The sequence below is a fragment of the Salmo salar genome, chromosome ssa03 (assembly GCF_905237065.1).
Source record: "Salmo salar chromosome ssa03, Ssal_v3.1, whole genome shotgun sequence".
In the NCBI taxonomy this organism is placed as follows: Eukaryota; Metazoa; Chordata; class Actinopteri; order Salmoniformes; family Salmonidae; genus Salmo; species Salmo salar.
In genome coordinates, this window is record NC_059444.1 from 86,969,265 (window position 1) to 86,990,014 (window position 20,750).

Sequence of the window (20,750 nt, forward strand, 5' to 3'; positions counted from 1 at the left end):
TTCCACTCACACCAAATATGATCATGAGAGGAAGCCCAGTGGGACAAGATGGAGCGAGATGGATTTTGGCCGGCTCTGAGCACTTGTTGGCTGCTTTTCCTTCACTTTGCAGTCCAACTCATCCCAAACCATCTCAATTGGGTTGAAGTCGGGTGATTGTGGAGGCCAGGTCATCTGATGCAGCACTCCATCACTCTCCTTCTTGGTCAAATAGCCCTTACACAGCCTGGAGGTATGTTTGGTCATTGTCCTGTTGAAAAAGAAATGATTGTCCCACTAAACCCAATCCAGATGGGAAGGCGTATCACTGCAGAATGCTGTGGTAGCCATGCTGATTAAGGGTGTCTTGAATTCTAAATAAATCACAGAAAGTGTCACCAGCAAAGCACCCCCACACCATCACACCTCCTCCTTCATGCTTTACGGTGGGAAATACACATGCGGAAATCATCATTTCACCTACGCTGCATCTCACAAATACACAGCGGTTGGAAACAAAAATCTCAAATTTGGACGCATCAGACCAAAGGACAGATTTCCACCAATCTAATGTCCATTGCTTGTGTTTCTTGGCCCAAGTAAGTCTCTTCTTATTATTGGTGTCCTTTAGTAGTGGTTTCTTTGCAGCAATTCGACCATGAAGGCCTGATTCACGCAGTCTCCTCTGAACAGTTGATGTTGAAACAAGAATGAAAGTTTAGTGTTTGACAAATAAATATACATACTTTTCATAAAACTGAAATATAACATCGTCAGGCAATTAAGAGATAATGGTGTCTGTTACTTGAACTCTGAAGCATTTATTTGGCCTGTAATTTCTGAGGCTGGTAAGTCTAATGAACTTATCCTCTACAGCAGAGGTAACTCTGGGTCTTCCTTTCCTGTGGCGGTCCTCAGTTTCATCATAGCGCTTGAAGGTTTTTGCGACTGCACTTGAAGTAACTTTCAAAGTTGTTGAAATTTTCCGGATTGACTGATCTTCATGTCTGTTGTTTCTCTTTGCTTATTTGAGCTGTTCTTGCCATTATATGGACTTTGTCTCTTACCAAATATGGTTATCTTCTGTATACAACCCCTATCTTGTCACAACACAACTGACTGGCTTAAGAAGGAAATCAATTCCACAAATTAACTTTTAAGAAGACACACCTGTTAATTGAAATGCATTCCAGGTGACTATCTCATGAAGCTGGTTGAGAGAATGCCAATAGTGTGCAAAGCTGTCATCAAGGCAAAGGGTTGTTACTTTGAAGAATTTCAAATATAAAATATTTTTTGATTTGTTTAACACTTTTTTGGTTAATACATGATTCCATGTGTTATTTCATAGTTTTGTATCTTCATTATTATTCTACAATGTAGAAAATAGTAAAAAAATAAAGAAAAACCCTTGAATGAGTAGGTGTGTCCAAACTTTTGACTGGTACTGTGTATACTAGGCGGTGTCAGAGGAAGGCCCAAAAAATTGTCAAAGACCTCCAGTCACCCAAGTCATAGACTGTTCTCTCTACTATCGCACGGCAAGCGGTACCGGAGCACCAAGTCTAGGTCCAAAAGGCCACTTAACAGCTTCTACCCCCAAGCCATAAGACTGCTGAACAATTAACCAAATGGCCACCCAGACTATTTACATTGACCCCCCCCCCCCAAACACACACACACACACACACACACACACACACACACACACAGTTTTTACACTGCGGCTACTTGCTGTTTATTATCTATGCATAGTCACTACCCCTACCTACATGTACAAATTAACTTGACTAACCTGTGTCCTCACACATTGACTCGGTACCAGAACCCCCTGCATATAGCCTCGTTATTGTTATTTTATTGGGTTACGTTTTATTGAATGTTTTACTTTAGTTTTTTTTATTAACTATTTTCCTAAATCTATTTATTGAACTGCATTGTTGGTTAAGGGCTTGTAAGTAAGCATTTCACGGTTCGGTCTACACCTGATGTATTCAGCGCATTGACAAATACAATTTGATTTGATTTGCTAACCTGCATTTTCATTGGCTTCGCAAATCTGTCAGTCATGCTTGCCCACACCCTCTCAGAATGCAGCATGGGGGAAAGAATGTAACACAATTAGGGAACTGTAGCCAGGCAGAGTGTCTTTATCGCCAAACAGTCGTCGTTTTCGGATGATTGAACTTAAGGTGAGTGTTAGTAATGATATTTAAGAGTGATCAGTCTATCGATCTGTTTTATAACGACTAAACATCTGACGGATATTGTGAGGAGGTTGGGGGGTAGCTAGCTAACCACATTGCAGCATCGAGACGCCACGTTAGTCGTTAGCAAGGTTGCTAACCAGAAAGCTAGCAGTAAACAGTTAGCTTGCTGATGTTACGTGGTTATTTTGTTAGCTAGTTACCCATTCGGTGACAGTTTTCAGTTGTTACAGATAGATATATGTAACGAATAACGTTAACTATTATCCTTAATCTAAAGCATGTTTGTTTATCGGCTAGCGTAGTAACTAAAGTTACGTGTTTGCAACTCAGATGCTAGCTAACATTTGCCTCTCGTGACCCACTGTACTCCGCGTGGAGACATTTTTACCAAACCAGGTCCGACTAGCTAGCGACGATAGAACAGCTAGCTAATTACACTGCCTTGGTCAAGTTGGCTAGCTAAATAGTAAGTTAGATACACAGATAAGGACATATTGAACGAGGCCCCATAACAATTAAATAACATTCATGTCACACGAAAAATTGCAATGTATTTGGCTCGCTTTGCAGATTAGTTAACGTTGGATGGCTAAGCTAGCTAAAATGTCTAGTATCTAACCTGGCTTGCTTGCTAGCTACTAACTTACTATGTAACGGTAGTATTTACTGCAGCCAACATGGCTGGCTAGCTAACTTGCTCTGTCTGTAAAATCTTTACTAGCGACTTCGTCGCGGTGTCTTATTTAGCTAACTAGCAATCTACAAACACATGTTAACTTTGCAGTAGATAACCGTAAGCTAGTGAACTATGGTATTGTTGTACTTAAGGGGGAGAGCGCGAGCTAGTAAAAAGTACATTACTGGAATATCTAGGTTAACTTGCTAGCTACACTTCACAATCCTGTGCATACTTCTTTGTAAACACTGGTCAAGTCTGTCAGGGAAATTGGCTAGTTTCCCGACAGAAGTACAGTGTTGAGTGTTTGAAAATATCAATGTCCAGCAATGAGACTCGCTGGGTTTATAGCCGATGTTAAGACTTGAGATTCAGCAACCTCCAAGTCGAAACATATGGACTATTTGGCCTTATAAGAAGGTTTGTGTAAAAAAAAATACAAAAAAAAGCAGGTTTGTAATACTAGCTATTTGTGTCTATTTGTGGCAAGTAGCTAATGCTGGGCATACACCACATCGTAACAACTTGGATGTGCTCACATTTAATTATCTCCTTGTACCAAATCTTTAATTCCATCAATATTCAACCCCAGGACTGTGGTGCTCACGATGATTCCTTAGTTGATCCCCCTGCGTTTCTATTGTCGTAGGGGATAATGCCGACACGCAAACGTTGAGCTACTTTATTAGTGTTGAGATAATGTGCACATCATTATGTGGCGTAACATCCCAAAAGAGATGGGTGCACAGAATATGGATAATAATAAATTATATTTTTTGTTCCTGTCATGGTAGGACGCAATGTAATATTGGTGGAGTTCGTTTTCCATGGCCCGGTGCCCCGGGTGAGTGGAGGTTTTAATTAAAGACCCATGGAATCTTCTTAAATGGGCAAACTCTGCTAAGCTGGGGCACCTGCCCATGTAAAACGAACCCGTCCATTGAAAAGGCATCCACCAATCAGTTTTCCATCACCTTGGTCCACACAGTGCGGGTTGTTGTTGCGTTCCTCTTCTCCATCATTGTTTTGGTCTCACATGCTGAGTGCTCATTGGGCATGGACCGCTGCCAATCGCATTGTAGCACTGCTCATACATCAAAATGGCAAAATCGTGTGGTGTATGTTCGTTATAACCAGTCTCGTTGTTGTGGTTTATTGCCGTGCATACACTACAGGATTTTGATACGTTTTTGCCGTCCCAGACACATTTTCATGTTCGGGATGAAATCCTATGAACTTGGGCTAGGATCAGGTCATTGGGACTCGTGTAGTTTGAGCGGGTCAAGGACACACTGATTCTGGCTGTTCTGTTCTCCAGTCCCCCGGTGGGAAGTCCCGATTTAATATTCAAGCACATTTTGGTTGTATCTTGTAGTATGAGTGATAGGACGTGATTAGGCAAGCATGTGAGACCCAAACAATGACGGCAAAGATGAAACCAAGACGCAGGTTGTCACTAGCTACCACAGCCACAAATTGAAAATTACTCTATAGTAAAAATGTCTGAATACAAAAAGTGTTTTTTGGTCTTAAGGTTTAATATCAGATTTTAAGATTAGAAATAGGCAGGATTTACCCATAATTATGACAGATTGGTAGAGCTGTGGCGAGAATGCAGCTGTTTAAATGTTACGTTTTCACCACCAAATCCCTCGGTAGAATGTAAGTCCATGTCCACATCTGCCTAACCATTTGAGGGTCTGTATTCTGCCCCTCACTCTCTCTTTCTGATGTTTTTTGCTAGGGTTGCAAAGGGTTGGAAACCTCCTGGCGAATTTGGGGAATTCATCAAAAGGTTAGCTTATAACAGTGAACCTTTTTTGTGGGATACATGTAAGGAAATTCTGGTCTTGTGGCATATTTTGGTTAAACTATGCCCAATTTAATGTAATTGCAACCCTCTGCGTTGCGGTCTTCCATCACATGTACAGCTGATTCTCAAGATCTTGCACACTAATGAGATGCTATTGAGCCTACACTACTACACTGTCTGAGCCAAGGACTACATGCTTTCTGTTAAGTTTTGATTACAATACTGGGTGGGGTGAATATATTTTGACATACATTATTTTTTGTTAACTAGTAAATAGTAGCCTACAGCAAAGTGTTTAAATCATTTCTAACTTGTTAACAATTTCTGCTAGTTAGTTTTAGCTTGCTTGAGTCTACTGAGTGTTAATTCACCTGTTTCCATACGTTTCATTTTATAACATTTATCTTACAAAGGAGTTTAATCTAAATGCTTAGCTAGTTATCTGTACATGGAATTGTATTAGGTTTTTTTTACAACTTTTTTTAATAATCTTGACTAGAAAATGCCACGGGCACTATCTGATGTGTGGAGACATTTCACTGCCGCTAATGTAGAAGGAAAAGCTGTGCACATTTGCAAATAATGTGCCAAATCACATGTGAAGAATGCAACAAAGATGCAGAATCATCTGGCCAAGTTCATTAAGTTCCCTCAGCAATCACAACAAGCAACCTCTGTCCCTCTACTTCTATTTGAGGTGAAAATTATGAATCAGACACCTTATCGATAGCAACAGCTCATGGTCCTCCTGGAATCACCAGTTTTTTTGACTCAATGGAGCAACTTAGTCAGAGACATGCTGATGAATGTCTTCCCCGAGCTGTGTATGCAACTGGTTCACCTCTGCTCACATGCAATGTGTATTGGAAGAGATTTCTGAATGTTCTTACCCCAGCATACACCCCTCCAACCAGACTACTTATCTACTAATTTGCTGGATGTAGAATTCAACAGAGTTCAAGTGAAGGTCAAGCAAATCATAGAGAAAACGGACTGTATTGCATTCATCTCTGATTGGTGGTCGAATGTTCGTGGGCAAGGAATAACTACATCTCCACCCCTCAACCAGTATTCTACAAAAGCATAGACACAAAGGACAACGGACACACCGGTCTCTACATTGCAGATGAGCTGAAGTCAGTCATCAATGACCTTGGACCACAGAAGGTATTTACACTGGTGACAGACAATGCTGCGAACATGAAAGCTGCTTGGTCTAAAGTGGAGGAGTCCTACCCTCACAGCACACCCTTTGGCTATGCTGCTCATGCATTGAATCAGTTCCTCAAGGACATCATGGCACTGAAAACAATGGATACACTCTACAAGAGAGCCAAGGAAGTGGTTAGGTATGTGAAGGGTCATCAAGTTATAGGAGCAATCTACCTCACCAAGCAAAGTGAGAAGAATAAGAGCACCACATTGAAGCTGCCCAGCAACAACTTTTGTGGTGGTTTTGTCATCATGTTTGACAGTCTCCTGGAGGGAAAGGAGTCTCTCCAAGAAATAGCCATATCAGTCTGCCGATATGGACAGCCCCATCAAGAGGATCCTCCTGGATGATGCATTTTGGGAGAGAGTGGTAAGCAGCCTGAAACTCCTGAAACCTATAGCAGTAGCCATTCCGCAGATTGAGGGAAACAATGCCATCCTGTCTGATGTTCAGACTATGCTTGCAGATGTAAGAGAATAAATCCGTACTGCCCCGCCCACTTACTGTTGCTCCAAGCAGAGGAAACTGCAGTTCTGAAATACATCAAAAAGCGTGAAGACTTCTGCCTGAACCGCATACATGCTGCAGCGTACATGTTTGACCCCAAGTATGCTGGCAAGAGCATCCTGTCTGGTGCAGCGATCAACAAGGCCTATGGTGTCATCACAACTGTGCCTCGCCACCTTGGCCTGGATGGGGGCAAGGTTCTTGGCAGTCTGGCCAAGTATACTTCCAAGCAAGGGCTTTGGGATGGAGATGCAATATGGTAGTCGGGCCAACATATCTCATCAGCCACCTGGTTGAAGGGACTTTGTGGATCTGAGGCTCTTTCCCCTGTTGCCACCATCATCCTCCAAATCCCACCAACATCAGCCACCTCAGAGCACAACTGGACCTTGTTTGGGAACACACAAACCAAAGCACGCAACAGGCTGACCAATACAACGGTTGAAAAATTGGTGGCCACCCGGGAAAATGTTAGGCTTTTTGAACCTGACAACGAGCCATCCTCAACAAGGTTGAAAAGTGACAGTGAAGATGAGGCTTCAGAGTTTGATGTTCAAGAGGTGGACATTGAGGAGGTCCAGGGAGAAGACATGGAAGCCTGAGAGGAAGACAACCAAAGCTTTAGTCTATAAAGTATCATTTTACAGATGTATGTTGAAAACATTTTTCGGAGATGCAGTGGATCATTGGGGATCATTCAATATTCCCTTTTGTTTTTGTGAATTCATCCCATGTGAATAGTCAACTCATTTCATTAAAGTTCAATTCATAACTAAATTGCTTTTTACATTTTCTATTGGAAGGATTTCATAATTTACAATTGTCTGTCTACTTATAAGGTTTATGTTTGTCTCCATATGATATGGTAAATATATCCAAAGGTAAAGTATCCAATTCAAAAAAACATATATATTTAAATGGTATTAATATTCATTTGCATATATTTCTGTTAATTCCCATCAGGTTTCCACCTCTGAATATTCCCCAAAATGTGCAACCCTATATTTTGCACATAATAATGTGCACACTTATAAAGGCAGGAGCTCGCTGTTTTCATGTCGGCATTTTTTTGTTTGCAAACCAAATTGCAAAAATAGTTTTGTATTTATTTTTATCCGATTGCCACCACAACTTTATTCATTCACTTAATCGGTCATTCTCACATCTCTCTGAAAGATTATCTATTACCTCTGCAAACTGACTCTGTGAATATGGTTCATGGGATGCTCATGTCTCCACCCTACCAACGGGAGTCGTTGTCCCAAAGGCAGGTGACAAGCTTGGGTCCAAAATATTCCCATAGAAATGCCTTGGGCGTATTTTGGCGAGAGTGAGACCTCTCACTTCACCTCTTCCTCTCTGATATGGCCTGTGGCTGCCCCCCACCCCCACCTCTTGCCTCATGAATGTCATTACTGGTTAAAGAGTGAGCGCACACTTTTATAAAATAAGCTACCTCTATGCAGATGTTGTTTAATCAGTACAATAAAATGAGTCCCAATTGGAGGGGAAACAGATTATTTGCCATCTGTAGCCCCATGAAATCAGCCAAAACAAGCTCAACTCCATGCATGCTCTCACTCCTATTGAATATGCATTCCCCTTTATTGTGTATAGGCTACATCTTGATTTAACCAGTTTATCAATAGATTTACCATTCAAATAAATGATTACCGTTATGTAGTTACATTGGTAAAAACAAAGTAAAATTGATTGTATAATCGATTTAATTAATGCATGCATAGCTCTCTCTGAAAAATGTTCACTTGAAAAAGTTCAAATGTGTTTATTGCACTCAAAGGATGCCCAATGATTGAACAGCCAAGTAGCTGAGTTTCTGTCTGGAAGTGCCATTCTGTGACTTTGGCTAATACGCCTTTTGTTGCCATGGTATCATTTTGGTATTGACTTTTGTGATACTAATCCTCGTATCAGTATCTAAGTAAAAAGCCTAACGTTTTCTTGATTGTGATGTCATTAGAACAGTATGTAGTGTTGTGGGTCCACAGTGTCTCTGACGGTGGCATAACATTCTGTGTGGTAACCTAGCCTATATGGTTCAATGGTTGGGTAGAACAGCAGCCCTATAGAAACGGTTTGGTGAATAAACTGAACCTCCCTGTAGGTGTTCCACCCATTCCATCTCACTGTGTGATTGTTAATTCTATCAGTAGCAGCACATGAAGGTTAGTCTGCCCTTGTGTGTGATGCTGCATGTGCAGCCCCTCTGCTCTCCCCCTCGGCTACGTCACTGCCAGATCTAATGATGAGTCAGGCTCCGCTCCCTTTTCTCTGTCAAGTGTGGGTTTGAACAGAACACTGCTCTGTGATCCATCCTGTGTCTGTGTGCTGTTGACCCAGAGCTGTTTCCTCTCCCCAGTGCTTTTCAACCCCTCAATGGCAGCATGCTAGTGCATCACTAACATATAGCCCTGTAGTTTGCTGGTCCTACATCAAGTTGACACAAGGTTTGTGTAGCAGTCCTTTGTTTACTCTAAGCGTGCTGGGTTTTTAACAGCTCACCATATCTTTGAGCTAATGGAATGTAGCCTATTCAATCATTCTCATCCTGGCTATTCCAGCTAGCCTATTTGTAGTAAAGTAAAAAAAATATATATAATAAATATATATATATATATATATATATATTAATCTTTATTTAACTAGCAAGTCAGTTAAGAACAAATTCTTATTTACAATGACGGCCTACTGGGGAACAGTGGTACAAATCATTAAAATCCAGACAGAAAATATTTACACAAGAAGCAACCTATTGTTGCTTTGTTCAAGGGCAGAACTATTTAAAAAAAAAAAAAAATACCTTGTCAGCTTGAGGATTCGATCCAGCAACCTTTCGGCTACTGGCCCAACGCTCTAACCCCTAGGCTACCTGCTGACCTAGTCTTGCCTATATTTATCTTAAGCCAGTACTACTTGGGGGGAAAAAATCACATTGAGTTCAACTAAAACACTAGCCACAGACCTGTTTTAGGCTGACTTGTTTTGATCAGTGGCACATTGAGGCCTAGTCCACACTGGGTGCGTTGTAATTGAGGCGGACTGGGACTGAGGGAAGCGTTGGAGCAATTAGCCTACTGTCACTACCCTGTCATCATTTCCCATTCAACTCTGTCTGCCAGCACGTTGGCATGCGCCGGAAATGACACCTTCAGGAGTCATTCACTCCACTGCCCAAATGGCTGACGCATGCAGACAGGGCAGGGGTTGTGAAAAGGTGCACCTACACTCTGTTATCTGCTCAGAGATGGTCTATTGAAGAGGCTGCTGCCTTTAAATGGCCAGTTGTTGCTGGTTTTCTGATAGATTTACCAGCTCAGGATGCTGGACAGTACATACAGATATATGACAGTAGGTACAGATATGAGATATGCCATAGCAGACTCTTTTAACCAAAGCAACTTAGTCATCCGTGTGTAGATTTGACATATATATGGTCCTGGGAGTCGAACCCACTATCCTGGCGTTTTTAAGAGCCATACATTACCAACTGAGCTACAGAGGACCAGTATCTAGCCTATTTCACTACTCAGTCCCATATTAAGCACACAAGTGACGTGCAGTATAGCCTGTGTCTTTTCAAACCAATTCTGTAGCTTTTCTTCGAGCCTAACCAACCTGGCCTGTATTCAGAAACGTCTCAGACTAGGAGTGCTGATCTAGGATCAGCTTCCCGCTGTCCATGTATTCATATTCACTAGAATATCTAAAAAGGCAAACTTATTTGAGATCAACACTCCTTCTCTAACGCTTTATGAAAATGGGCCCTGAAGTGAAAAAATAATCAACGGTTACAACTGAATGAATAAAACAAATATAACAGCGATTGCACGTAGAAATAACTGAAGGCATTCTGAGGACATGTAACAAACAGCATGACTGTACCACACCAGTCTTTCCTTTGTTGTGACAGTGGACTGTCGGGTGGTTGCTGGTTGGTATGGCGACGACTTGATTGATGTAGGAATAGACCGAACATGAGTATCTGACCTGGTAGACAGCAGCTGTGCTTGTGTCGAGTCCCTCTCACCGCTAAGCACACACGCACGAGCGTGAACACACACATCATGCCCGCCTCCACTATATTGCATAACAACAGAGACGGCTGCCAAGTCCCAGCCTGACTCCTCAGATACTCAGTCCTCTTGCCATAATATGCTGCTGCTCACATAATATGCTGCTCTCTCGCCGAAAAACACTAGTTCACGCTTACAGCCCGGGTTGCCAGATTACAGTCTGGGTTGCCAGGTTAGGAATCACTGACAGGAAATAGAAATTCACTGCTACAGTAGCCTCTCTCTCTGAGGGAGTGATGAAGCTGCTGTACTGTGGACTGGATGTTGTGGATGTGCTACACAGTGTTGAGACCAATTGCTGCTCAGTAAGATTTCCGAGATGTATTATTATTATGGTATCATGACCTTTATTCATAGGCATGCTGAAAAAAATCTATATACACACTGGAATTTAGTGTTTGCTCATATGTGACAAAATATTTAATTTGCCTAGATTTAATTGACAAGTCTCAAACTGGCCGCCTTATTGTGTGTAATTGTTCTGATTTTGCTTTATCTATACTGTAGGCCTGTGTGGATTATTTCTTCATTATTTGTTCTGTGTTCTCCATGTCAGTGCCATTTCACCAGGTCAAATTCCTTGGTACATGTAAGCAAAGGTGATTCTGATCCCTGAATCCCACCCTCTGTCTCATCCACAGTGATGCTCAAACGATGCCTATAGTGGACAAGCTCAAGGAGGCCCTGAAGCCCGGCCGGAAGGACTCCTCGACGGGCGACGATGGCGACCTCAACAAGCTGCTGGCCTCCTCGGCCAAGAAGGTCCTGCTGCAGAAGATTGAGTTTGAGCCGGCCAGCAAAGGCTTCTCCTATCAGCTGGACAGTCTCAAGACCAAATATGTGATCCTCAACCCCCGCGGCAGTGAGGGGGCCACATCGGGTCAGAGGGCCAGCACAGAGCCCGCTCAGATCAAGAGGCAAGGTAAGGCTGTTGACTGGGAAATGTACTCTCTCTCTCATAGAGCCATTCAAGAGGTTTGTTAAGTCTAGTTTTCACTGCACACAGAATTAACTCGCTTTGATATTCTTAATATCCCCCATTGTCTTAACCTTTTTGGTGGAATTGAATAGAGCTATTCTTCACCATGAGTGTTTCTCTCTCTTTGGGTTTTTGGTGACGTGATCGAGTTAGGCTGTATTATAGAGATTGTCTGAACTATTCTCAATGGCTTTTCTGAATTATCCATGCAATTTCTCTAATTAATCTCACTCCTCCATCCACCAGTTTCAGACAACCAGGGTGGGGGCCAGAGTGATGGGATCCCCGCCCCACAGAAGATGCTCTTCCCTGGGAACAGACTCTCCATGCGTTGGGAGCGTGTCTACCGGGTGGGAGCCGGCCTCCACAACCTGGGCAACACCTGCTTCCTTAACTCCACTGTGCAGTGTCTCACCTACACACCGCCCCTGGCCAACTATCTACTCTCCAAGGAGCACAGTCGTGCCTGTGAGTAGTTCAGTTGACCTCTGGTTAGATACCTTTTTGAATGGCACAATATAGGCCTTGTAGAGGTAGACCACTAAATGGGGCAATACAAATCTTTTGCTTCTAGTTTTTGAGACTAAACAAATGGACAAATATATTGTCTAGAAATGACCTCAAAGGTTGGATGGAAAGGGCCACATGTCCAACAGCTCTACTCCCATGAGTAAAAGGGGATACCTAGTCAGTTGTACAACTGAATGCATTCAACTGAAATTTGTCTTCAAGCATATTGTTTGCTTAAAAATAATGGGTTTGTGTGCGTTCGCAAGATAAGAAATTGATATTACGTCATAAACCAAACGGCCAACATCTGACACACACAATAGGCAACAAACTGTTGTGCTGGAAGTCAAATGACTTCCTCAGTTTGTTGGGGTAATGACGGTGACTGGGCCAGTCTGGTGGGGTAATGACGGTGACTGGGCCAGTCTGGTGGGGTAATGACGGTGACTGGGCCAGTCTGGTGGGGTAATGGCGGTGACTGGGCCAGTCTGGTGGGGTAATGACGGTGACTGGGCCAGTCTGGTGGGGTAATGACGGTGACTGGGCCAGTTTGGTGGGGTAATGACGGTGACTGGGCCAGTCTGGTGGGGTAATGACGGTGACTGGGCCAGTCTGGTGGGGTAATGACGGTGACTGGGCCAGTCTGGTGGGGTAATGACGGTGACTGGGCCAGTCTGGTGGGGTAATGGCGGTGACTGGGCCAGTCTGGTGGGGTAATGGCGGTGACTGGGCCAGTCTGGTGGGGTAATGGCGGTGACTGGGCCAGTCTGGTGGGGTAATGGCGGTGACTGGGCCAGTCTGGTGGGGTAATGGCGGTGACTGGGCCAGTCTGGTGGGGTAATGGCGGTGACTGGGCCAGTCTGGTGGGGTAATGGCGGTGACTGGGCCAGTCTGGTGGGGTAATGACGGTGACTGGGCCAGTCTGGTGGGGTAATGGCGGTGACTTGACTTCACCTCATTATTCTATTCCTGTCCATTTCAGGTCACCAGTCGGGTTTCTGTATGATTTGTATAATGCAGAACCACATCATCCAAGCCTTTGCCAACACGGGAAATGCCATCAAGCCTGTCTCCTTCATCCGAGACCTAAAAAGTAAGTAGTATTCTAAGTGTTTAGCTGTTTTCCGTCTTGAGTTGGCGTTGTTTTTTCAAAATTGTAGTGCAAGCTTGTTTCTAGCAGCATTGCAATTTTTGTTGTCCTGTAAGGTACATGATATTGATTGGCTGTTATATTCTTGATTTCAGTTTAGTTTCAGAAACACTAACCAGGTTTCCATCCATCCTTTTTATGAGAGTAAAGTACGTCGGGGGGAAAAAATGTCCCAACGGGCCAGATGGAAACAGCAAATGTCAACTAAACCAAATACGCTAGACACGGTGGGGATGGTTTTATGTCTAAGATGAATTATGTGAGTAATGGAAATGCTTTAATGTGCCAGTATTGCTATAATAACATATTGGAGTCACATGATGTTGTGTGGTCTTCCCACTACGACTCAGGAAATCATACAGTTTACTACAGATGAAATAAGTGATGAAATTCACAGGGTGGTGAAAGTACAAGGTGTTGAGCTTGATCCTCCTTTCCAACAAATATCCAGGGTCTTATTCTGGTCATGATCGATGCTTGACTGCCGTTTGGCTAATAGAAATGATCTCTCTCTCTCTCTCTCTCTCTCTCTCTCTAGTCATAATAATCATTATGTAGGCTATACCCACACTGTATCTACGAGTGTGAGCTGTGTCACTTACTATGTAACACATCTTCAGTGACAACCGTCAGTAGAGTGAAAAATGCGATGGAAACCCATTTAACTCTTATTTGGTACAGTTAAAGTGGGTAGTTTACATACACTTAGGTTGGAGTCATTAACTCCTTTTTCAACCACTACACAAATTTCTTGTTAGCAAACTATAGTTTTGGCAAGTCAGTTAGGACAACTACTTTGTGCATGACACAAGTCATTTTTCCAACAATTGTTAACAGACAGATTATTTCACTTTTAATTCACTGTATCACAATTCCAGTGGGTCAGAAGTTTACATACGCTAAGTTGACTGTGCCTTTTAAACAGCTTGGAAAATTTCAGAAAATTATGTCATGGCTTTAGAAGCTTCTGATAGGCTAATTGACATCATTTGAGTCAATTGGAGGTGTACCTGTGGATGTATTTCAAGGCCTACCTTCAAACTCAGTGCTGCTTTGCTTGACATCATGGAAAAATCAAAAGAAATCAGCCAAAACATCAGAAAACAATTGTAGACCTCAAGTCTGGTTCACCATTGGGAGCAATTTCCAAACGCCTGAAAGTTCATCTCTCCAAGCAATAGTACGCGAGTATAAACACCATGGGACCATGCAGCCGTCATACCACTCAGGAAGGAGAGGCGTTCTGTCTCCTAGAGATGAGCGTAATTTGGTGCGAAAAGTGCAAATCAATCCCAGAACAACAGCAAAGGACCGTGTGAAGATGCTGGAGGAAACGGGTACAAAAGTGTCTATATCCACAGTAAAATGAGTCCTATATCGACATAACCTGAAAGGCCGCTCAGCAAGGAAGAAGCCACTGCTCCAAAACCGGTATTAAAAAAGCCAGACTACGGTTTGCAACTGCACATGGGGACAAAGATCGTACTTTTTGGAGAAATGTCTTCTGGTCTGATGAGACAGAAATATAACTGTTTGGCCATAATGACCATAGTTATGTTTGGAGGATAAAGGGGGAGGCTTGCAAGCTGAAGAACACCATCCCAACTGTGAAGCACGGGGGTGGCAGCATCATGTTGTGGGGGTGTTTTGCTGCAGGAGGGACTAGTGCACTTCACAAAATAGATGGCATTGTGAGGGAGGAAAATGATGTGGATATATTGAAGCAACATCTCAAGACATCAGTCAGGAAGTTAAAGCTTGGTGGCAAATGGGTCTTCCAAATGGACAATGACCCCAAACATACTTAAAAAGTTGTGGCAAAAGGGCTTAAGGACAACAAAGTCAAGGTATTGGAGTGGCCATCACAAAGCCCTGGCCTCAATCCTATAGAAAATTTGTGGGCAGAACTGAAAAAGCTTGTGCGAGCAAGGAGGCCTACAAACCTGACTCGGGTACACCAGCTCTGTCAGGAGGAATGGGCCAAAATTCACCCAACTTATTGTGGGAAGCTTGTGGAAGGCTACCCAAAACATTTGACCCAAGTTAAACAATTTAAAGGCAATGCTACCAAATACTAATTGAGTGTATGTACACTTCTGACCCACTGGGAATGTGATGAAAGAAATAAAAGCTGAAAGAAATCGTTCTCTCCTACTACTATTCTGACATTTCACATTCTTAAAATAAAGTGGTGATCCTAACTGACCTAAGACAGGGAATTCTGACTAGTATTAAATGGCAGGAATTGTGAAAAACTGAGTTTAAATGTATTTGGCTAAGGTGTATGTAAACTTCTGACTTCAATTGTATGTGGAAATGTTGCACTACATCATCACGCACAGCCTTTTATCCACAAGTAAATTTGATGGAAACATCTTTGGTGAGTGCACATTGTTATGCAAAAATTATAAAAATCTGCATATAAACAATCTCACTAGTTGGATGGAAACCTAGCTAATGAAATGAGAACCAAAGAACTCTGATTCAGTATTATGTTCTGCATGTTTTTCAGTTCTTGCTATTTACCCGTACATCGATTGTAATATATAATCGTTCTGTAGATGGTGCATTGTGCCAGAGAGCACCCTGGAGACTCAGTAGCAGTATGCATAAGGTGATGACATAACATTGGTTGGGAGTGTCACTGTGACTGCAGCTTGTGACTGCAGTGCCTTAGTGAGGCTGTGACTGTTATATAGAGAGGGGAGGGATGGTACAACCACCACACTGTTATATAGAGAGGGGAGGGATGGTACGACAACCACCACACTGTTATATAGAGCGGGGAGGGATGGTACAACAACCACACTGTTATATAGAGAGGGGAGGGATGGTACGACAACCACCACACTGTTATATAGAGAGGGGAGGGATGGTACAACCACCACACTGTTATATAGAGAGGGGAGGGATGGTACAACAACCACCACACTGTTATATAGAGAGGGGAGGGATGGTACAACCACCACACTGTTATATAGAGAGGGGAGGGATGGTACAACAACCACCACACTGTTATATATAGAGAGGGGAGGGATGGTACAACAACCACCACACTGTTATATAGAGAGGGGAGGGATGGTACAACTACTACACTGTTATATAGAGAGGGGAGGGATGGTACAACAACCACACTGTTATATAGAGAGGGGAGGGATGGTACGACAACCACCACACTGTTATATAGAGAGGGGAGGGATGGTACAACCACCACACTGTTATATAGAGAGGGGAGGGATGGTACAACAACCACACTGTTATATAGAGAGGGGAGGGATGGTACAACCACCACACTGTTATATAGAGCGGGGAGGGATGGTACAACCACCACACTGTTATATAGAGAGGGGAGGGATGGTACAACCACCACACTGTTATATAGAGAGGGGAGGGATGGTACAACCACCACACTGTTATATAGAGAGGGGAGGGATGGTACAACAACCACCACACTGTTATATAGAGAGGGGAGGGATGGTACAACTACTACACTGTTATATAGAGCGGGGAGGGATGGTACAACAACCACACTGTTATATAGAGAGGGGAGGGATGGTACAACAACCACCACACTGTTATATAGAGAGGGGAGGGATGGTACAACTACTACACTGTTATATAGAGCGGGGAGGGATGGTACAACAACCACACTGTTATATAGAGAGGGGAGGGATGGTACAACCACCACACTGTTATATAGAGAGGGGAGGGATGGTACAACTACTACACTGTTATATAGAGAGGGGAGGGATGGTACAACCACCACACTGTTATATAGAGAGGGGAGGGATGGTACAACTACTACACTGTTATATAGAGAGGGGAGGGATGGTACAACAACCACACTGTTATATAGAGAGGGGAGGGATGGTACGACAACCACCACACTGTTATATAGAGAGGGGAGGGATGGTACAACCACCACACTGTTATATAGAGAGGGGAGGGATGGTACGACAACCACCACACTGTTATATAGAGAGGGATGGTACAACAACCACCACACTGTTATATAGAGAGGGGAGGGATGGTGTGAGTTCATCCTGATCTGAAGCCAGAAATACCCACTGGGATCAATGCTAATGTCAGTAATATAATCTAAGCTTGGCACAGTGAATGACTGACATTTTTATTGGTTTAAGTTTGCGGAGACTTGGAGTGTGTTCTTCCTGCACCTTACTGTGGATACCTTATGGTGTGTGCAGTAGTAGAGTCCTCTAGTGAAGGGCTGTTCAATTCCGCTCCTGGAGTGCAGAAACACTTCGGGTTTTTGTTTCTACCTGATGTACCAGTTCTGAATTAGTCCCATTTTAAGAGAGGATGAAAACCAGAAGTGTTTTGGCCTTCCTGGAGCGACATTGAACAGCCCTGCGATGTGCCTGAGTCCACAGAGATCACCTTTCTGTTCTCCTTCTCTTGGTCCTGTCCACCTCTTCTTACCACCCTGTCTTTTTCCTTCCCTATTGCTGCAATACCCTCTTCCCCAATCCACTGCTCTCTCTCTACGATGCCCTCTCTGTTTCCTTGTGACTGCAGGCTATGTGTAGCAGGGTAGCAGCATTAGCACAAACCCGCAGAAATGCTAACAATTTATCTAGTCTGCTCTGCTGAGATGGTTGATTTTCCTTTAGCTTCCTCTGTCTCCTGGCTATAAGATTGAGACGTTCTCTCCCTCGCCTTTTTCGCTCACTCTCGCCAGCCTCTTGCTCTCCTCACACACACCATTTCCTCCATTTTACTCTTGTTTGTGGTGTCTCCTTCCCCCTCTATCTGTTAAGAGGAGACTGTAGACTGGTTCTCCCTCCTGTTAAAGGAAAAATCCAACCAAAACCACTCATTCCTTTAATTTACGGGGTTAAATAACACCGAGAATAATTTTTTGTCAACAGATGTTTCATTTTGGCGTTATAACAAGGTTGCTAGCAACATGGAAAATCCTTTTGGAAATCTATTGCAGTCGACTACAAAATCCGCTATGGGCTGGCTAGCTAGCTAGCAAACCTAGCTACACACAATAATACCAAAGACAATATAAGCATGTAACGTAGCTAGTTAGCTGTAAAATCGCTTAAAACTCCATTATCCATTTTGCAGTCTACAATCTCACCACGTTCAACCTGCACATCAATGTGCCTCAGAGTGGAGTCTGACATTCGCAACGACAGATATACTTTTAAGGAGATGGGAAATGTTGCCGATGCATGTCAATGGGCCACACGGTGCATTCTGGGCTATTCTTGGACATTATGGGACAAGGTGTGCTCTCCAAAAAGTGAAGGGGAGTTTATAGGGCGCTAGCTCAACCCAATGTTAGCACAAATTTTGTCAACAAGAACTACAACATTACAAATCTTTTCCTAGATGTAAGATTAACTTGCCATCTGTAATATTGTATAGCTTTTTAATCGTTACGTACTTTGGAGGAAAATAGGCACGTTTCTCGACATATCCACTGACTTTGAGAAGGGATTGCGTGATGATTAGCTTAGCAACCTAGTGACGCAGCATGACATCGTGAACATGATTGGTCGACAGTGCTGGGTGGAGTATTACATGGTCCGTCTTTCATTGGATTCCTATCTCATTTGTATTATATCTCTGACACCGGCACTCTGGACTAAAGAGGCAGACTATTATGACGTGTTCTATATCCTCCATGAAATGACACATTTCTCCAGGGAGGAATATGATCAATGGCTCATTCCAGAGAAGACATCCTCCCGAGTTAAGACATCGGCCAGTATTGAAATCTGACATGTATGATAAACTGTTTCACCATCTAAAAGTCCTATTCCTATTAACTTCCAGTGTAGTGAGAGCTACTTTATCACAGTGCTACGTCATACAGGCCGGATTTCTGCCTGCTTAAATGCCAACAACGCAGATACACATGAAATGAGCCGGGGAATTGATAGAACATCACTCAGAGATGCACGAAAACAATACAACATTGAAAATGGGTGAACCTTTCCTTTAAGAGGAGACTGTAGCAGGTTGTAGTGTGTTTAGGTCTCTGTTTCTCCCTCCATTTAAGAGGAGACTAATTTGAATGGCTTAATGCCTCAGAGTGGTCTCATGCTGTAGGCCTGCTGATAATGGACAGGTAATTTCCCCCCACTGAGGACAGTAATGTATTTTCACAGCACAGTCCATTAGTTAGAAACAACATCAAACCAACATCGGAGACAAAAACACAATGTGAAGATTGGCTTGGTCGTGCTGGTATTGTGTGCTCTAGATAGTTTCCCATGAGGCCATAAGGGATGGAGTTGAGGCTTTTGGTATTATTCTAACAGGGTGTTTCTTTTTTGAACTTGCAGAAATTGCCAGGCACTTTCGGTTTGGTAGCCAGGAAGACGCCCATGAATTTTTACGCTACACCATCGATGCCATGCAGAAAGCCTGTCTGAACAGCTACCCCAAGTAAGTTTGTCAGTCATTGAGTGAAGGACGTTAATTATAGCTCACTGAGATGTGGATTGAATTGAATGTGGGTGTTCAGAAAGCCTCTTTCTGTCATTTTTGGATGATTCTTTGTGTTTTTGAATGTATTTCTCTCTCTGGGTCGTAGGTTAGACCGGACGACACAGGCCACCACATTGGTCCACCAGATCTTTGGAGGTTACCTCAGGTCGCGAGGTACAGCTTTCAATCTACTATATTGCACAGTTGGTCATTTCAATTCCAGTCAATTCAGGAACTACACTGAAATTCCAATTCTCTTGGAACTGGAATTTGTACTTTCTGAGCTGACTGGAATTCAAATGGAATTGATCCCAACCCTGCTACATCGATAAACTACTTTTTAAGGCATATTGGCAAATTGCCTTAGTGGATTAATTATATATTTTTCTCTTTCAGTTAAGTGTTCTATTTGCAAAAGTGTGTCGGACACATACGACCCTTACTTGGACATTGCTGTGGAGATTCGAGTAAGTCTCTTGCTTGCTTACATTTAAAGTATCTTCCTCCTGTCGTTGAATAATTCACAAGCACAGATCTAATCAATCGATCACATTTATTTTATAAAGCGCTTTTTACATCAGCGGTTGTCACCAAAGTGCTTACCCAGATACCCAGTCTAAAACACCAAAGAGCAAGCAATGCAGATGTAGAAGCCCATTGGCTAGGAAAAACTCCCTGGGCAGAAACCTAGGAAGAATGGTACTTATAAATTCTTGTCAGATCGGTGGTCCTATTGATTTATCCCTCAGCCAGAATAAAGAGTTAATTGATATGTGTTTGCTGTCCCAAAGGAATTCAGCTGATGACTATTTGGTTTCATGCCTGTGTTGTGGTCTTCCGTCTGTCCTTTTGGTTTCATGCCTGTGTTGAGTGGTCTTCCGTCTGTCCTTTTGGTTTCATGCCTGTGTTGAGTGGTCTTCCGTCTGTCCTTTTGGTTTCATGCCTGTGTTGAGTGGTCTTCCGTCTGTCCTTTTGGTTTCATGCCTGTGTTGAGTGGTCTTCCGTCTGTCCTTTTGGTTTCATGCCTGTGTTGAGTGGTCTTCCGTCTGTCCTTTTGGTTTCATGCCTGTGTTGAGTGGTCTTCCCTCTGTCCTTTTGGTTTCATGCCTGTGTTGAGTGGTCTTCCGTCTGTCCTTTTGGTTTCATGCCTGTGT

At 43.1% G+C, this 20,750-nt stretch overlaps 1 protein-coding gene across 4 annotated transcripts in view; it reads left to right on the forward strand.

Annotated features, from left to right (window-relative positions):
• Positions 1 to 2,050: 2,050 nt before the first annotated feature.
• LOC106606430 (ubiquitin carboxyl-terminal hydrolase 36) overlaps positions 2,051 to 20,750 on the forward strand; it is a 41,062-nt gene continuing 22,362 nt past the window's right edge. For 3 of the 4 annotated variants that reach the window (XM_045715689.1, XM_045715691.1, XM_045715692.1), the window contains exons 1-8: positions 2,051 to 2,171; positions 4,610 to 4,660; positions 11,134 to 11,414; positions 11,718 to 11,939; positions 12,964 to 13,074; positions 19,452 to 19,554; positions 19,703 to 19,770; positions 19,993 to 20,063. In XM_045715689.1, the coding sequence (XP_045571645.1) occupies positions 11,147 to 11,414; positions 11,718 to 11,939; positions 12,964 to 13,074; positions 19,452 to 19,554; positions 19,703 to 19,770; positions 19,993 to 20,063 (843 nt within the window). In that variant the 5' untranslated portion in view covers positions 2,051 to 2,171; positions 4,610 to 4,660; positions 11,134 to 11,146. The remainder of the gene's footprint in view (positions 2,172 to 4,609; positions 4,661 to 11,133; positions 11,415 to 11,717; positions 11,940 to 12,963; positions 13,075 to 19,451; positions 19,555 to 19,702; positions 19,771 to 19,992; positions 20,064 to 20,750) is intronic. The other variant, XM_045715690.1, reaches the window with a different exon arrangement.